The sequence below is a fragment of the Manis pentadactyla genome, chromosome 14, assembly GCF_030020395.1.
Source record: "Manis pentadactyla isolate mManPen7 chromosome 14, mManPen7.hap1, whole genome shotgun sequence".
Taxonomy (NCBI): domain Eukaryota; kingdom Metazoa; phylum Chordata; class Mammalia; order Pholidota; family Manidae; genus Manis; species Manis pentadactyla.
In genome coordinates, this window is record NC_080032.1 from 3,460,573 (window position 1) to 3,480,203 (window position 19,631).

General features: G+C 43.8%; 1 protein-coding gene across 7 annotated transcripts in view; it reads left to right on the forward strand.

The window, feature by feature from the left end:
- The window catches only part of LOC130680744 (protein HIRA), a 98,329-nt gene extending 78,949 nt beyond the window's left edge, over positions 1–19,380 (forward strand). For all 7 annotated transcript variants that reach the window (XM_057492010.1, XM_057492011.1, XM_057492012.1 and 4 more), the window contains 4 exons: positions 620–742; positions 1,189–1,352; positions 2,841–2,929; positions 16,353–19,380. In XM_057492010.1, the coding sequence (XP_057347993.1) occupies positions 620–742; positions 1,189–1,352; positions 2,841–2,929; positions 16,353–16,469 (493 nt within the window). In that variant the 3' untranslated portion in view covers positions 16,470–19,380. The remainder of the gene's footprint in view (positions 1–619; positions 743–1,188; positions 1,353–2,840; positions 2,930–16,352) is intronic.
- Positions 19,381–19,631: the final 251 nt, after the last annotated feature.

Sequence of the window (19,631 nt, forward strand, 5' to 3'; positions counted from 1 at the left end):
TGAGATCTCTTTCTTGAGTTAAAAAAAAAATCCTAAAACTCCCCACTCCCTGCTCTTCCAAATTACAAAATGTTGTGGATTATGTGATTAATATAATAATGGAACAACATGGTTGTTTAAGAAGGGAAATGTTGACTCCATATTTCAGACACATTTATAAAGGCACCTGGCTATTTTAAAAGTGCATGAAGAATGTTTTCTTCACAGAGATATGAAGGGTCCAGAGAAGGTAAAGAGCTCACTGCCTGATTGGCAGCTGTGGAAGCTCAGGGCGCTAGACCCCTGGCATTCCCTGAAGCTTCCGAGGGCGGGCCATGTGGGCCCCGGGCAGGCAGGCATCCCAGGCACACTTCACACACAGGCCCCCGTCCCCAAGAACAGAGACCGTGGGGCTGAAGCGTTCCCAGGCTGAAGCAAGAACCCAGCCAGTGACCTTCACTGTCCCCAGTGTTTCCTGTGGTGAAACCTGCCCCGGCAGGGCCCTGTGCTGAGAATGCAGTGGCACTCTGCCTCCACCGGTGTTCTGGCAGGCCACATGGTGCTGCTTTCTCGGCGGCCCTGTCACCAGCCTCTGGCAGCCTCCGAGTTCTGACCTCTGCTCTTCCCTTTGTCTTCCCAGGAACCTCGTTTCTGACAAGCAGGACTCCCTGGCCCAGTGTGCGGACTTCAGGAGCAGCCTGCCTCCCCAGGATGCCATGCTGTGCTCGGGACCCTTAGCCATAGTCCAGGGTCGCGCCTCCACGTAGGTAACCCGAGTGCTGGGGAAGGTGACCAGGTCAGGAAGGCACAGTCCTACCCAGGCCCACTCTGATTGCCTGTTTGTGTGCCCAGCCACTGCTCAGCCCAGGCAGGCTGAGGGGGCTAAGGGTTGTGGCCCCACATGGGCTAATATCTCAGGGTGCTGGGACATAAGCCCTGTCACTTAAGAGCCCAGATGGCTATCTGATGTGCTACAGGTCAGGAACACCCACATTAGGCAGTGTTTTGAGTGAGGGGAATGGGCTACTGGCCTGCCACCTCCGGCCAGGAGGGCAGGTGCAGGGTGGGATACATCTGGGGTAGCCAGCGTAACCAGGAGGGCCTTGGCTGGGACGGAGCTGACACCTGCCCACCTCTGCTCCTCACTGGTGCCTTGGTTGCACTGGGACAGCTTCGGCCTCACTGTGTGTGCTGTGTTGGTCTCCGCAGCTCAGGAAGGCAGGCAGCCCGGCTCTTCTCCGTGCCTCATGCAGTGCAGCGGGAGACCACCTTGGCCTACCTGGAGAGTCAGGTCGCAGCAGCACTCACCCTGCGGTCCAGCCACGAGTACCGCCACTGGCTCCTCCTCTATGCGAGGTACCTCGTGAATGAAGGTGAGGCCCCTGGTGGCCCCTCCAGCCTCTCGGGCCCAGCTCAGCCCTTGTCCCTTCTGAGCCTTCTGAGGTGCAGTGGCCTTGGGCCATCTGAACTCTGGCTCCCTGGCAGCAAGGTGGGCCCTCCGTTCCCCATCTCCCAGCCTGAGCTCTTCAGACTCCCAGCCCCTCCACGGGCTCTGAGCCCCTGAGTGGAGGACAGGCCACGGGCAGGGGTGGGTGAGGATGCAGGGAAGAACATGCTCTGAAGGTGCAGGCGTGATGCCCACCCCGCCTCCCTCGCACCCTGGGGGCTTTAGTGGGCAGGGAGCCAGTCACCCTGGGGCAGGCGTCTCCTGGCAGCAGCAGGTGGCCTCTGATGACGTGACTGTGTGCATTCACCCCTGACGACAACAGGCATGGCTCACGGACTCGAGGGCCCTCCTCCTCCTGGCAGGCTCCAGTAATGAGTTCGTGCACTCTTCCTGCTCAGTCTGTGTGGTCGCTGACCGTCCTGAGTACCCGGTCTCCCCAGGCCCCCACACCTTTGCCAGGTGCTCCAGGCACATGCGGCCTCACACCCATTCCCCTGGAGAACCCTCTCCTCTGGCTCCTCTCTGGCTGGTTCCATCTTGGTGTTGGTCAGCGCTCACCCTGCTGCCCCGCATAAGGTCGCCGCCGCCTCTGGGGCCTGCCGCCATTTGTGGGATCACTTCTGCTTGCTTCTCTTTCTTCCACGCGTCTGTGCCAGTGTCCATACACAAGTCACCTCCTCTCTATCCCTTGCTTCCTCAACTGTAAAAGGAGGACTCAAGTTTTAAAGGGAGACCCCACTCCTGAAATTCCACTGATTCCAGCTTCATCCTCTTACTCTCCACCCTCATCTGTGGGTGATTTCATCCATTCCCTATGGCTTCAGCTGCCCCCAGTGCCTACAGACCCCCAGATTCTGCCTCCAGCGTTCTGGCACTCTGCGTGGCCGTGCCCATAACCTGAGTCGATGGGCCCACGCCTGCTTCTCCTGTCCTCTCCGCTCAGTCACCACCTCCTCAGTCTGAATTTATCCCCTTGCCATTTCTTACCTCCTGCAGGCTGCCTCCTGACCCTGCCAGCCACCCCTCCACTGCTGCCAGGACATCTTCTCTCAAATCTGACTCGCCCACTCCCCTCCATCCACAATTTCCTATGCTTTCCCATTACCTTGGGGAGTTTATCCCAGAGATGGCTAAGTCTCATTTTTCCTGTGGGCCCAGCACACAGAGGGGCCACTCCATTTGTTGTCAAGGGTGAGTGAGTGAGAATCTGTCATTATGGGTCTCAGCGCCCCAAACAGAGATGTGCAAGAGGCTTTTTGCCCACTATAGGCAATAAAATAAGTATTGGTTCAGTCTGCTTTGATATCCACAACAACTTAGCATATTCTTGATTTTTTATTTCTTTTTGTAATGTGTTCCTATTTCTGTTTTGTTCTGTTCTTTTGTTTTTTTGTTTGTTTTTTTCTGTAATTAGGGTTTGAATACCGACTCCGAGAAATATGCAAGGACTTACTGGGTCCGGTTCACTACTCCACTGGAAGCCAGTGGGAGTCAACGGTAGTGGTAGGTGCTTCTTTCATTCTTGCCACAAGAATACTCTCTTGAAAAGTGAAGGTGGATGTGTTTTTAAATAAGCCAAAGCGCTTTGAAATTCTTCCACATTAGGCTTCACCAGCACAGTGCGTTGAGTCCCAGCATCAGTGAAAGGGTTGGGTGCCAGCACTGCACCCCTGGCAGGAGGTGGGCCTGGCATCAGAGGCCTAAGGAATACTCAGCCAGGCACCTAAGCTAAGGAAAGCTGCCTGCCAGGGGCTGTGGATTCCTTGTGTAGAGAAGATGGACGGTCCTTCCCTGCCTTCACAGAACTCGCAGTCTTGTAGAGAGGCAGACATGAAAGGAAGCAGTTCAGTTGGTGAGATAGTTCTAGACTATATTGTGCTAAGAAGGAAAATAAGCAGAGCAAGAAGATAAGTGTGCCTGGGAAAGAGTGGCCAGGGAAGGCCTCGGGAGAGGACCCTGAGGGTGAAACCCAAGGATACCAGTGAGCCGGCCATGCCGCAGCCTGGTGAGTTTCCAGGAAGAGGTGATAGCAGATGTGAAGTGGGCGAGGTACACAGTAGGTAAAGGAGAAGGTGGTGTGAGATGAGGCGAGAGGCAGGAGCAGGCAGTGGGTCCCTGAGACCTTGTGAGGAGCTGGAGTTTTCGTCTCAGCAACAGGAGCCGTTGGAGGAGTTTGCACAGAGGTGACGTGAACTGACGTAGAAAACCAGCTGGCTTGTTTTTGCAATAGTCCCAGCAGTAGGTGGAGGGGACTTGGATCAGTGAGTTCGCTGTGCAGAGGGAAGAAGAGACAGATTCAATGTGTTTTAGAGGCAGAACCAGCAAGACTGGCAAGATGTGGCGGGGCAGTGGGTGGGTGAGTGGGTGTGGAGTAGGTGAGGGAGAGAGAGTGATGACCGTGCAGTCCCCTCCGGATTTTCTTGGCTGCCACAGACGATTCCAGTGCACTGACTGAGGTGGGAAAGGAGCAGGGATGGGAGAAGTCATGGACCCAAAGGTAGTTCCACTGCTTTAGTCAGTCACTGATGAATGACAGAGTCACCTCTGAGCTCTGTCTGCCTGGGTGCAGGCCCGGGGCAGGCAGCAGTGCACAAGGCCTCCAGGGGCCCTGCCTTCGTGGACCTACATTCTCATGGAGACAGGCAGATTCTAATCAAATGAGCAAGTACATGTAGTAAGTTGGATGGGGATGGGTGCTGTGAACAAAAGTAAAGAGGGTGGGGGATATGGAATGCCGACAGGATGCTGTTTTATATTGGGTGATGAAGGAAGGCCTCCCTGACTGACTGAGCAGAGACCAGAAAAGGTGAGGGGTGAAGCCCCACAGATACCTGGGGAGCAACATTCAGTCAGAGGGAAGAGCAAGTCCAAAGGCCCTGAGGTGGAGGGGCTCTCACTGCAGGGGGAACAGCCAAGAGTGGCAGTGGGAGGGGGAAAGCGGTCAAGGTCTCAACGGTTAGAGGGTCAGTCTTCACAGCTCTGCAGGCCTTGGTGTGTGCTTGGCCTCCTGTAGTTTTTATTCCATCTTTATTTTGTTGTAATAGGTCTTAATTTGATTGGTTAATAGAATCCTAAGTTCAAAGTCCACTATGTCTTTGAAGGTATGGTGCCAGAGACTTTCAGCATCCATGTTGTTGCTAAAATCTCTGCTGCCAGTGTGATGTTCATTGCTTTGTAAGTTCCTTGGGGATCCTGTCCCGGTGTTTTGAAGATTCACAAGCCCTTGTCATTCATTCTGTGGATTTTCCTTTGTTCTCTTTATCATCCCTTCCATTTTCCCCATCATCAGAGAGATGTCATGTCCTCTTTTCTTAAAATCTGCTGTATCATTTTTCATAGTTTCAGTGTTCCCCCAGGTACTCAATTTAGTCTTTTATCTGTGTAGTCTTATAAGCTGAGTTAGCTGATGTTGGAGCTGTATGTCTGACAGTTCTAGTATCAGGAACCCTTGTAGGCCTATTTCTGTTGCCTGTAAATGTCTCTGCTGGCTCTCATTCATATTATCTTATTTCCTCATGTACCTGGTCATTTTTAACTATCTGCTGGATATGGTATTTGAAAATTATTTGTAGAAATGGTTTGCAGCCTCAGATGATGTACACTTGCATTTTCTGCTGCCAGCTCTTAAGGCTCTTAGCACTGCAGGGCCCTCAACCCAGTCCAGGGACTGAAGTTTTCCAGGCTGTCTGGGGACTGCAGGCTGGGCACTAGTTGGTGTGTGAGCTGGTTTACTTCCAGTTCACCCTTACTCGAGGGTGCATCCTTTGGGGTGCCAGCATGAATGAGGGATTATATCCCAGGGACCCCCCACTTGGCCGTCTTCTTGGTCCTCCTAGGGCCTCAAGTCTGGCAGAAATACACGCAGGCTCTTCCTCATCAATAAATGTTCCCAAGGCAAAGGCCTCCCTCTCTGATGTCTTCCTTCGTGATACCGTTTACTTTGTCTTTCATCTCTAGCACATTAGCTCCCTCAGAGCTGTTTCTGTTTGTCCAGGTTTGTCCCCCGCCCTCAACGGGAAGGTCGCTCTGAATTACCTGCAGGAGTAGAGCTGTTTCCCCAGCACGCCCACCTCTGGGGCAGCCTGACAGGGCATCTGCTGGCTGGGAGACAGGTGGATACATGCCTGACAAACCCAAGATATGGGGGCTTCACTTTGAGACCCAGCAGGCACTCTGGGAGCCTTCATCTGAGACATCAGCCCAAGCTCTGCTTGGCAGTTCTCTCTTTAACCTGAAGGCCAACACTCTAGGCTAGTGTGGTGCGAGGGAAGTGGGCACAGACTGGTCACCAGTTAACGGCCATGCACTCTCCTCTCCCTCTCCTTCCTGCTGCTTATTCTTGCCAACTCCAAGCAGGACACTTCACTGGGGCTTTTCCCAGGAGCACCATCAATGTGGTCCCACCTACTTTCTACCTTCTGTAAACTGCCTAAAATTCCGGTCTGTTTGTGGTCCCTGGTATCCATGACAAATACTTAGAGCTGCTGGCAAATGATATTCCATCCAGTAGTAGCTAAAATAGTTTTTTTCTCTCCTCTAAGTAAGTTAGCTGGAGGTAGGTAGCAGCCTGTATCTCTGCAATTCTCCTAGCCTTTCCTTCATGGTCATAAGCTGGCTTTTGTGTCCAAGTTCAAGGAAGGACAGGAGGAAGCCAGTGCCAGCAATATCCACCCCTCTTACCAGAAAAAAAAGCTCTCCCAGAAGCCAGTTGCTGCACAGGCAGTCAGCAAATCAGTTGGGCACCCCCATTGCAAGGGAGGCTGGAGAAAGAAGTAAAGAGCGTGTAGAAGAGGTCTTGGAGCAGGTGTGGACATAGCCATCTCCTGCTGCCTGCCACATTCCCTCCTGACCACTATGCTGAATTTATTCCCTTTTTCTAAAAAACCTTTTTATTCTCTCTTCATCTAGATATTGACGGCAGTGGAGGTGAATTGAGTATGAGCCCTCTGCTCTCTTGTTGAGTTTCTTTGTGAACACTTTTATGGTGAGACTTGGTCATTCAAATTGAATTGGTCCTCAAGATGTCTGGAAAAATGTTGCTGTGGAAGGAAAGTTGACTTCTGACTAGCAATGCTGACTCAGTGGCCCTCCCAAGATGCTTATTAAGGAAGCACCATTTTAAATATTTAAAAGCCACTTGTAGTTTCCTTGTTTGAATGGCCTGTGGAAATACTTTGTTGTCATGTTTTTTTTACTGCTCTATAGGAACTCTATATATTGGGGAAATTACTCTTTGTGCTACCAGTGTGCTTCAGGGGACCCCAAAAGTCCAGGGTTCTTTCCCTAAGGATCACACAACTCGTGTGCACAGGAAAAAGACAGGAAGCAGAGGGTTGGGGCACAAGTAACCATCCTTTAGGTCTCTGAGCTCTGTGCGGACCACTGTCTCCCCAGTCAGGCCCTAGGAAGACTCTTAGGAAGTCCCCCTCTGCCAAGTTCTTCATTGTAGGACCTGTGACATTGTCCAGAGAGCTGGTGATAAGCTGTGCCCCATGCTGTCGCCTGAGGCAGTGGGGATCATTGTCCATTACTGAGAGCCCAAGGCGGGAGGTGTGCTTGACGTCTGTTGGTATTGACACCCGTCTTCAGGCCAAAGGGCAGATCCTCTTTTATCTTGCCCCTGGTGCCACAGGCAGGCAGAATGTTCTGCTTTGTTTATAGCAGTTTACTTCATTCCCTTTCATTCATTTAAATTGATTTTCTCAGGTTTTTACCTTTTAAATGTATTTTGAGTGGTAATATAGTCACATAGTTCAAAAACAAAAAAATTACAGTAGTTGTTAAATAAGTTTTGAAGGCAGGAAGTGTGAGACCTCCAATTTTTATTTTCTTTATCAAGATTCTTATGGTTCTTGAAGGTCCTCTGCGAATCTATGTGAATTTTAAGATAGATTTTTCTTTTTCTGTGAAAACCACCATTAGGATTTTAATAGAGAATGCCCTAAATCTATAGATCACTTTTGGTATTATTGACATCTTAACAATAGTAAGTTTCCCAATCCATGAACATGGGATATCTTTCCCTTTATTTGTGTCTTTAATTTCTTTGAGCAACATTTTGTAGTTTTCAGTGTATTTGTCTTTTACCTTAAGTTTATTCCTAAGTACTTTTTTCTTTGAAGGATATTATAAATGGAATTGTTTTCTTAATTCCCTTTTCAGATTGTTCATTGTTAGTGTATCAGAATGCAACTTGTTTTTCAGTTTTGATTTCATAGTCTGCAAATTTGCTGAATTTATTTATTAGTCCTTAAGAGGTTTTCTATGGAATCTTTAGGGTTCTCTGCACATAAGATTGTGTTGTATGTAAGCATGTTTACTTCTTCCTTTACAACTTGAATGCCTTTTATTTTTTTCTTGCTCATTGCTCTGGCTAGAACCTCAAGTACTATGTTGAACAGAAGTATGAACATCAGCATCCTTGCCTTGTTCCTGACCTTAGAACAGAAGTTTCCCATCTTTTGTGTGTATGATGTTATCTGTGGGTTTTTCATATATGGCCTTTATTATATTGAGATAATTTCATTCTATTACTAGTTTGTTGAGTGTTCTTGTAATTAAAGGTGTTGAATTTTGTTAAATGCTTTTTCTACACAATTGAGATGATCTTCTAGGACTTTTTTCCCCTTCATTCTGTTTATGTAGTGTATCACACTGATTTTAGTTTATTGGACCATCCTTGCATTCCAGGAATAAATCCCACAATGCTTTCAATTTGCTATTGAATTCTGTTTTTTAGTGTTTTGCTCAGGATTTTTGCATGAATGTTCACAAGAGATACTGGTCTGTAGTTTTACTTTCTTGTAGTGTCTTTGTCTGGTTTTGGTATCAGGATAATGCTGGCCTCGTGGACTAAATGAAAATACTCACTTCTCTTCAGTTTTTTGAAAGTGTGTGGAGGATTGTTGTTAGTTACTAATTGTTTTATAAAATTCACCAGTAAAGCCATCTGGTCAGTCCTAGGCTTTTCTTTGTTGAGAGGTTTTTGATTAGTTATTCAACCTCCTTGCTAGTTATAGTTCTGTTTGGGTTATTGAATTCTTTATGATTCAGTCTTTGTAGGCTGTTTCTAGGAACTTGTCCATTTTATCTAGGTTATCCAATTTGTTGGCATGCAATTTGTCATAGCATTCTCTTATTTTTGTGGATTCAGTTGTAATGTCCCTATTTTATTTTTCATTGTTGTTATTTGAATCTTATTTTTCTAGTTTCATAAGGTAGCAGGTTGTTACTATTTGAGATCTTTCTTTTTTTTTTTTTTTATTTTTTTTATTTTTTTATTTTATTTTTATTTTTTTTTTATTTTTAATAATTATTTTTTATTGAAGGGTAGTTGACACACAGTATTACATTACATGAGTTTCAAGTGTACAACACAGTGGTAGAACATTTATATACATAATTCTAGGTTCCAGCTATCACCCTACCAGGCTGTTACAATATCTTGACTATATTCCTTATGCTATACATTACATCCCGGTTACTAATTTATTTTACCATTGGAAGTCTGTCCTTTTTTTTTTTTTTTTGTGAGGGCATCTCTCATATTGATCAAATGGTTGTTAACGACAATAAAATTCTGTATAGGGGAGTCAATGCTCAATGCACAATCATTATTCCACCCCAAGCCTAATTTTTGTCAGTCTCCAATCTTCTGAGGCATAACAAACAAGTTTTTACATGTAGAACAAATTCTTACATAATGAATAAGTTACATAGTGAACAGTACAAGGGCAGTCATCACAGAAACTTTCGGTTTTGCTCATGCATTATGAACTATAAACAGTCAGTTCAAATATGAATACTCATTTGGTTTTTATACTTGATTTATATGTGGATACCACATTTCTCTCTTTATTATTATTATTTTTAATAAAATGCTGAAGTGGTAGGTAGATACAAGATAAAGGTAGAAAACATAGTTTAGTGTTGTAAGAGAGCAAATGTAGATGATCAGGTGTGTGCCTGTAGACTATGTGTTAATCCAAGCTAGACCAGGGCAATAAAACATCCACGTATGCAGAAGATTTCTCTCAGAACAGGGGGGGTGAGGTTCTAAGCCTCACCTCTGTTGATCCCCAATTTCTCACCTGATGGCCCCCCTGCGACTGTGCCTGTCTTAGGTTGTTCCTCCCTTGAGGAATCTTACCCGTCTCTGGCTAACCAGTCATCTTCCGGGGCCATACAGGGAAATGTGAAGTTGGTAAGTGAGAGAGAAGCCTTATTGTTTGAAAAAGTTAGCTTTTTACTTCTTTGCATATTTATGCCCTGTGGCTTCTATGCCCAGCATTTGTCTTGAGGTATCTTTACCACTTGGAAGAATTATGATACTCGGTAAATTTGATATGAGGCACGAATTCTATTTAAGGGTTGTAATTAGGAAGGAAGAAGAAAAGCTATAGAAGTAGCAGGCGGAAGAAAACATGGGAAGTTGAGATCTTTCTTATCTTTCTTCTTCATAGATCCTTACAGCTATAACTTCTTCTCTAACCAGTGCTTTTGCTGCATCTCATAATTCTTGATATGGTGTTTTCATTTGTCTTAAGGCATTTCTAGTTTCCCTTGTGGTTTCTTTGAATAATTGGTTGTTTAACAGTGTTCTGTTTAATTTCCATGTATTTGCAGATTTTCCAGTTTTCCTCCCATGGATTTTTTTGTTTCATTCCATTGTGATTGGAAAGATACTTTTATTATTTCAACTTTTTTTAACTTGAGGTTTGTTCCATGGCCTAATATGTGGTCTGTTTTAGAGAATGTTCTGTATGTGTGCACTTGAGAAAAAATTCTGTTGTTGGGTGGAGTATTCTATATATGTCCATTAGGTCCAATTAGACTGTGCTGTTTCTCAGGCCCTCTGTTTTCTTATTGATCCTCTATCTGGTTGTTCTTCCCATTATTAAAAATGGAATGTTGAGGTCTCCTACAATTATTATAGAACTGTCTATTTCTCCTTTCAGTTCAGATGGTTGCTTCTTATATTTAGATCTGAAGTATGGTGCATGTATGTTCATAACTGTTACATCTTGATGAATTTACCCTTTTATCATTATACAAGTGTTTTTCTTTGTTTCTCTTAACATTTCTGACCTAAAATCTATTTGTCTGGTGTTAATACAGCCGCCCCTTCTCTATCTTGCTCACTTTTAAATGGGCTCTTTTTTGTCCTTTCACTTTCAGCCTGCGTGCCCTTCGATCTAAAGTGAATTCCTGTAGGCAAAATATACTGGATCCTGTTTTTTTAACCCATTTTTTGATTAGGGGACTTACTCAATTCACATTTAAAGAGACTACTGACAGGTAAAGACTTACTAATGCCATTTTGTTAGGCATTTCCCATATGTTTTATCTTTGTCCCTTAACTCCTTCCTTACTATCTACCTTTGTGTTCAGTTGATCTTTTTCTGTTCTTTTTTGTTTTTTTTTATGACACACTTTGATTCCCTCCCCATATCCTATTGTATGTATCCTATAGGTGTTTTCTTTTTGGTAATCATGGGGATAACAAAAACATTCTAAAGGCGTAACAATAAGCTAATAATTTAGCTTCAATTGCATATAAAAACATTGCATTCTACTTTACAGGTCCTCCAACCACTTTAGGTTATTGAAGTCACAAATTATATCTATGCATTGTGTAACCAGCAAGATGGATTTTTATAATTTATGCTTTCATCTTCTAAATCCTGTAAAAGAAAAAAATAGATTTACCAAACAAAATGAAAAAATGGGGGTTTGTATATTTGTCTACATTTTTACCTTTACCTTTACTAAATATATTTTATTATCTAGCATCTTTTCATTTCAACTTGAAGGACTTCCTTTAGCATTTCTTTTATGGTAGGTGTAATGGTAATGATCTCTTGTCAGTTTTATTTATCTGGGACTGTCTTAATTTCTCCCTCATTTCTGAAGCACAGTTTTATCGTATATGATATTTTCAGATGTCAGTTTTTCTCTCAGCATTTTAAATATGTCTCCACTGTCTTCTGGCCTTTAATGTTCCTGCTGAGAAATCCACTGACTGCCATATTGAGGATCCCCTTTACAACACAAATCACTTTTCCACTTTCGAGATTCTCTGTCTGTCTTTGACTTTCCACAGTTTGATTATATTATGCACAGGACGGGAAACTTTGGGTTTTTCCTAAATGGAGTGTTCATTGAGCTTCTTGGATTTGTAGACCCATCTTTTCTCAAACTTGGGAATTTGGGGGCCATTATTTTTCCAGATAAGCTCCCTTCCCCTGTCTCTCTTAACCTTCTAGGACTCGAGGTAGTGCATGTATTTGTCTACTGGATGGTGTCCCTTAGGCAATTTTCACTTTTCTGTGTTCTATTTTCTTTTTGCTTTTCAGACTCAATAATTTCTAACAATCTGACTTCAAGTTCACTGATTCCTTTGTTTTTTTCAGTCTGCTGTTGAACCCCTCTAGAGAATTCTTCAATTCAGTTATTGCATTTTTAACCTCCAGAATTTTGATTAGGTTCCTTTTTATAATTTCTATCTCTTTATTGATATTCTCATTTGTTCCTATTGTTCACCTTATTTCATTTAATTGTCTGCCTATGTTCTCTTTGATCATATTTAAGACAGTTGTTTTAAAGGTTTTGTCACATAAGTTCCAGGCCTCTGTTTCTTTAGGGTCAGTTTCTAGAGATTTATTTTGTTCCTGCGAATGGACCGTGTTTCCCCATTTCTTTATATTGTGCCTTGTGATATTTTGTTGAATTTGGCACATTTGAAAAAACCAATCAACTTTCCCAGTCTTTATAGACTGGCTCCACCACACAGTCAGTTGTAAAGGCTCATAGTCCTTTCAGGCCTTTTCTAGTGATGCGTCTTTCCCAGGCCCTTGTGTGCACTTGCTTTTCCATCTCCCCTTTTACAAAGCTGCTTCTAAATATTTTAATTTCCCTAAGAGTCTCCTACTTCTCTTCACAACCTTAGATGTTCTACTGTATTCTACCCATTCTCTCTTTCCCCCAGGCACCCAGGGGTCTGCAGTTCCCCTGCAGCTCTCTTACGCCTCTTCTCCCGCCGCTGCCTTCTGTGGCCTCCATCCTGATAGCCAAACTATGCCACTGTTCCCATCAGCACTCCATTCCTTTACATTTTCTATAATGCCTTTGAGTAAAGTTTTATAATTTTCAGCCTGTAGGCCATGTGCATCTTTTGTTAGATTTATTCTTGGATATCTTACAATTGTGGCTATTCTAAATGACAGTATTGGTTTTTTATGTTTCCTAATTATTCACTGCCACTGTATAAATGCATTAGACTTTAGTATATGAGTCACCAATCATCTTCCTACACATTCTACACATGCTATTTTTATTAATTTGTCAATAGTTTTGTTTTCTATATGGAGTCAACAATCAAGTCATCTCAAATAATCATTTTATTACCTATTTTTCAATTCTAATGCCTTTTTTCATAATATTGAAATCTATTAATACAATAAATTACAAGTTTTCTAATATTAAATTCTCTTTGCTTTCCTCGATAAACCCAATTTGGTCACAGTTATTACCTTTTTCTTGTTAACTGTTAGAATTGATTGCCAGTAATTTATAGAGGATTTACACGTCTGATGTCATGAACAGAATTGGCCTGGGATCTTCCATTCTCATTCTGTCCATGTCTGATTTTAGAAACAAGGTTATTTTGTCCACAGAATGTGGGGGGGATAGTTCCTTCTTTTTCTTTTTTTAACCTCTAAGCTTGTATAAGACTGGGAAAATCTGTTCTTTAGGAGTTTCTTAAACATCAGTTTTTAAAACTGGTATATATAATGTTTTCTTCATGGTAAGATTTAACCATATTTTCTGTTTCTGAGTCAGTTTAGATAAATTACATTTTTCTAGGAATTAGTCCATTTTCTCTAAATGTTCAAATTATTGGCATAAAGTTGTTGATAGTACTCATATCTTTTTTTTTTTTTTTTTTTTTTTCAGGTGTACAACACAGTGATTCAACATTTATATACATGATAATTCTAGGTACCAGCTATCACCATACCAAGTTGTTACAATATTTTGACTATATTCCTTATGCTATACATTACATCCCGGTTACTTATTTATTTTACAATTGGAAGTGTGTACTTTTTTTTGGTTGTTGTTGTTAGGGCATCTCTCATATTTATTGATCAAATGGTTGTTAACGACAATAAAATTCTGTATAGGGGAGTCAATGCTCAATGCACAATCATTAATCCACCCCAAGCCTAATTTTCGTCAGTCTCCAAACTTCTGAGGCATAACAAACAAGTTCTTACATGGAGAACAAATTCTTACATAGTGAATAAGTTACATGGTGAACAGTACTCATATCTTTTTAACTCTTCTACATCTGTAGTTATATCTCTTTTTTATTCCATTTTTTAATACCGTTTCTTTGAGTTTTCTTCCTTTCTTGATTAATCTTCTAAGAACTTTGTCTTTCTAGTCATTTCAAAAACATGGCTTTTGTCTTCATTTGTCATCTTTATTTTATATTTATTTATTTTCAAGTTCATTGATTTTTTTTTAAATTCTATACTGTCATCTTCCTTCTGCTGTTTAAAAATGTTTTACCTGATGTCTTTTTCTTTTTCTTTTTTTTCTTACTGATGCCTTAGGTTGGACTTTTGGGCCATTCGTTGTCATTCTTTTGGATTCTCTAATATAAGCTGTTTTATGTTTGCAAGTTTCCCTATAAAAGCCCCACTTTTGCTGCATCCCACCAGTTTTGCAATGTTGAGTGTTTTTAATACCATCCACTTTTAAGTCATTTTTAAAATGTCAGTTAGCTAACATTAATTAATTAACTAGATTAATTTATTTGACCCATGAGTTTTACTCAGTTGTGTTTTAGTCAGAGAAAATGATGTATATCAGGAGTTGGCAAACTTTTTCTGTAAAAGACCAGAGAGTAAGCATTTCAGGCTTTGCAAACCCCTAGGATCTCTGTTGCAACTACTGACCTCTGCTATTTTAGCATGATATATAAACAAATAGGAAGGTTTGGGTGCATTTTGATGGAATTACTTACAAAAATAGATGGTAGGCTGGGTTGGGCTATGCCAGCCTGCAAGCCTACGTGATACCTGTTATTTTGTTGAAGTTGGCTTTTAGAGCAATTTTTCATGTTTCCAAGTGTGCCAAAGAAGAATGTATGTTCTCTAATTGTGGGTGCCTCATTCTGTATGTGTCCATTAGATCACGTTTACTAAATGTTCAGTTTGGGTTACCTGAATCTGCACATTTTGGCCTTTCTGACCCATTACTAATTTGATGTGTATTAAAACCTACATGTGGAGGTGGTTTTGTCCTTCTCTTTTAACTCTGTCCCCAGTGATGTTTTTGGTCTCACAGGCTACTTTGTCTCATAATTGTAAAATATGAGCTTTCTTCTTTTTATTATTTACTAACATCTTATAACTCCACCTTTACCTTGCGTCCTTTCTGTATCCATGCTTATGTATGTTTTACTGACATCATGTGGCTGGTTTTACCTAATCTGACAAGATATTATTTCATCACCAAGTTCAAACCATGTACACTTTTTTTTTTTTTAACCAACATAAACTTTAGCCAGAGAGTCAGTCATTTTGCTCTCCAGACCTCTTTTAACATCACCTGGATTGACCTCTTCATACGTTAACTATTTCCTCCAAGACATCTTCAGGGTGGATGTGTCCTGTGGCAAACCTTCTGAGTCTTGCAAGCTAAGAATTCTTTTTATTACACCCTATTATATGAATAACTGTTTGGCTGGGTAAGAAAGCCTAGGTTATGAGGTTTTTCCAGTATATTAAAAATAGTACTTTATTGTGAATCTTGGTATCTCTGCCTTTATACATGATAAGCTCTATCTTACTTGATCAGCACTCAGTGGAGCCTTTGAACCTAAGGCCATTCATTTTTCTTTAATTATGTGAAATCTGCCTGTATTCTTTCTTTAAATATCTCCTTTTCTCTTCTTTCCGTCTCTCCCACAGGGTTCCTTACGTAGCTGTTGGGCCCGTCTCCTGCCCCCCATCTGCCTTTCTCTTTCCTTTGGCTCCCTCTGCACACCTCCCTCCCTGCCCACGCATGGGCTGCCCCTCCATCCGGTTTCACTCCGACTTGGTCTTCAGCAGTGTCCGTTCTGCTGATCCATCCCCTTCAACCACTTAATATCTCAAATGTCTCCATATGCTCGCACTTAACATCTGTCCTTGGTTCTTTTCTGGAATTCCTTATCTTGTTTCCACTCCTGTTTTACATCCTGGGCCTTCTCTTCCAGTGTTCAGTCTTGTCCGGTGGCAGTTTTCCCTTTGCCGCAGCTGTGCTCCTTGGGTCTGTGCATTAGAGACCTCACCTGGCAGGCCATGTTGTAGAGGGGCCCAGGCAGACATGATGCCAGTGCACCTAGGCTTGAAGGAAGCATGGGCAGGAGCCAGGGGCAGAGACCCCAGGGTTGTAAAACCAAGTCTAGTAACTACCCCCAGGCACCTCCTCACCCCTGGCATGACGTCAGGTCCCTGGAGAGCATCAGCGAAGGAACAGCTCTGCCCAGATAGCCCAGCTGTAACCTTCACCCTGATATCCTATTTCCATCCTGTTTTGGAGGCCAAGCTACTGTGGCTGCTGACCAGTGCATTCCTATGCCAGCCGCGACTGTACCAGCAGACTTGGGGGGCACAGAGGAGCAGAACCTGCCCCGGTTTTCTCTGCCACATCCTTGCACTGTGTCCCTCCCTGTACCCTACCACTCCACCCAGTGTGCCCCAACTCCACCTTCTGGCTGGCCCTGGGCATCCCAAGATGCAGAGGATTTGTTCTTCTCCATCTGTGGCTTCTGCAAGGATGCCCAGGGGTCAGATGGCCAGGCCAGGGAAGCCCCCAGCTGTCTAGGTCTCCTCATGACACGTGCACTCAGCTGTCACCCCTTTGTTCACAGGGTCTGCGGAAGAGGGAGCTGCTGAAGGAGCTGCTGCCGGTCATTGGGCAGAATCTCCGCTTCCAGCGCCTCTTCACCGAGTGTCAGGAACAGCTTGACATCCTGAGGGACAAGTAGCCTGCTGAGGTCTGCCCTGGCTGCAGCAAGGGCAGGGCCATGCCCTCGCCACTGGCAACGCACGGGGCCTCCTCTCACCTCATCTGCAAGTTACAGTAAGACGAGGAGACACTGGCAGGAGGTGGGCAGTCCAGCACCAGTGCTGGTCCCGCTTCCTGGGCGGACCTCCCCTGTGTCCTGGGCCTGGTGCTCCCTCAGAAGGGGGCACCTCTGCCCGCAATTCACCCCTCCCTCCAGGAACCCCATATGGAGCTGGGGCTGGCACCCTGCCCTGCTGCCCGGGGTCAGTGAGGCACTCCCGGGCCTGCCGTGACGAGCACGGTCCCAAGGTGGACTCTGACTGGCCTCTGCCACTGCAGTTGCCGTGCTGCTTCAGCTATGACAAGTGAGCCACTTGCGAAAGCGAGAACCCTGAAACGTAGTGTATTATGCAGTCAGGAGACTGACGCAAGACCTTTGTAAAAGGAAAGGCTATTCCGACACACGGACTATTTTTGTACTAGAATTTGCTAACTTGTAATATGGAATTTTCTTTTTGGTCAATAATCAGGATTTCCCTATAAGTCACTTGGACATTGGTCACTTGTAGGAAATTTAAACTCTAATTATGACAGCTACATTGAAACATAATTGTACTGAAATTAACTTGTCTATCTTCATTTGGTTTTAATTTTTAAATGTTTGTAAAAAGAGTCTTTTTTGGGGGATGGGGCAGGGGGTGGGCGATTTCTTTTGTAAGTATAAAATAAATGAACACACGTTGGATACCAAATCACCCTGGCTGCCCCTGCCTTTTCCTTCTAACTGCACCTTCCTCCTGCAATGGTGGATCCCTCTCCTGAAATGGGCCGTGAAAGAAGATCGGAACCAGAAGGGGTCTTTGATGTCATCTAATATCCCTGGCCTCTCCACACAGAAATTCTCTTCACGATGTGGAGGTCACTTCCCTGGATATGTAGGATCTCGGGCTGCACTGGGACCAGCAGGCAGGCCACCTGGTGCGTGTCTTTTCCCAGGCCAGGTGTCGAGGTCCTGGGTTCCGGCTGCCCTGATCCCCAGGTCCTGATCATGCTCGGCACCAAGGACTGCAGCTGACGTGCCAATTTCATGGAAGGAAATCAACAGGTAAAGATGTGAGTTTTCTGAAGAATTATCTAGGAGCCTGATTTCTTACCACAAGAGAAGAGATAACTAGAATCACGGAATCTTCAAGCATGGTGAGGGCTGAGCATCTTCACTGCTGGGTCCTCAACCTCACTGTTGCCTCCCTGCCGGCCGTGTGGGATCCTGAGTCTGGGGAAGGAGGCCTGGACTTGGAATTGGGACATCTGGGTGACTCTGGCCACTGACATCCCTGTATGGCTGCTTCTTTGCCTAATGGCCATTTTAGCTTCCTGTCTGTTTAATGTCAAATGCCTGGATAAGATCCGGGCACACATAAGTGCCAGACAAGCCAATGCATGGAGTGCATGTGGGCATGGGTGCCTCAAAAGCCAAGCTGTAGTGTGAGCTTTTCTTTAAGGAATGAGGAACCAGAGATGCTGTGCAAGTCAGGCAGTTACCCTGGCAACCCTGCAGAGAGGCATTGAGAACTCTGGGGAGCAGCAGCAAACAGCCTCAGGACTGACAGAGCTGTCTTATGTCTAAACCAGCACAAATCTGGGCCTGTCAAATGGAAATGAGGTTAAGAAAACCTGTGTGGCTGTGAGGACTAACAGGTCATGTAAGCAAAGTCCTGGCTCATAGCCAATGCTTCTTTGAAGAAAACTCTCAACAATCAGTGTTTTTACTATTTGGAGAGGAGAGGAAGACAAAAAGCAGAAAGACTGGTCAGGGACTTCATACTTCCAGCCAAGATGGGATCACAGGGAGCAAACTGACCCCCTTGCTGAACAACCAAAGGAACCAATCAAAATACATGAAGCAGAGGTCTCAAGACATCGCATATCAGAAAATAAAGGACAATGATCCCCGGGAGATGGAAAACAAACAAGATGAGCCCTGTGACTGCCCCAGCGTACTACTGCAGAGAGAGTTTCTAGGCTGCAGCAAAGGGGGGAGAAGCTGTGGCAGAGCCCAGCAAACTGGTGTTGCAGAAATGAATCTGAGAAGCCGGGAGAGCAAGACAGAGTTCACAGGGCAAAGTACCAGAAAGAAGAACCCTCCAAGGAGAGAGGATCTTGGAGGCTCTGCAGAGGGGGCACCTTTGTATATTCTACTAAGTACTGATAAGTGCATGCACATGAGGAAACAAGCAAGATTGGACAACAAACCATATGAAAAGATTAAAGTGAAAATTGCCCAGTTATCACCCAGGGATAGGAATAGTGCCTATTCCCACCAAACAGACTAGAAAAACTTGTAACACAAAGATTTGGGGTAGAGTACTCAGGAAGTATTGCCTCAGTATTGGAGAGTAGTCAGAGCACTGTTGCAGATCCATCTAACAAAAATGAAAAAGCAAGACCTGAAAGGATTAAACTGTTTCCAAGTAATTAATTTCATTGCAAACCAAAGTTCAAGAGGATTTAAAAGAATACGAAAGTATGCAACATCCAATGTTTGGCATCCAAACAAAAGATTACCAGGCATACAAAGAAGCAGGAATATGATCCAAAATGAGGAACAATCAATCTTGACTGATCAATCAAAACTGACCCAGAATTTACACAGATATTAGAGTTGGCAGAGAAGAACATTAAAATAGTTATAACACTACCTTTCATGTTCAAAAGTGGCTACATAGAAGACCATAACAAGAAAGTCACATCAAATTTCTAGAGGTGGAAACTATAACATGGAGATGAAAACATGCAAAGGGGAATAGGATGAATGGCAGATTAGACACTGCAGAAGAAAAGATTAGTGAACTTGAATGCATAGAAATAAAAATATCCCCAAAAAAAAAAAACCACAAGAGAAAAGGAAAGAAAATAGCATCAGTAAGCCAAAGGACAACATCAAATAGCCTAATATGCAAGTAATTGAAATCTTCAAAGAAGAGGTAAGAGAAGTGGATGAAAAAAATATTTGGATATAATAATGACTGAAAACTTGCCCTATCCCTTCCTACTTCCTTGTGCCCCTGCAAATGCCCACTGTTTCCTCCTTACCCTTACCCCTCATGCCCATGCCTGCTAACCTCACTACCCCTGTCCACTG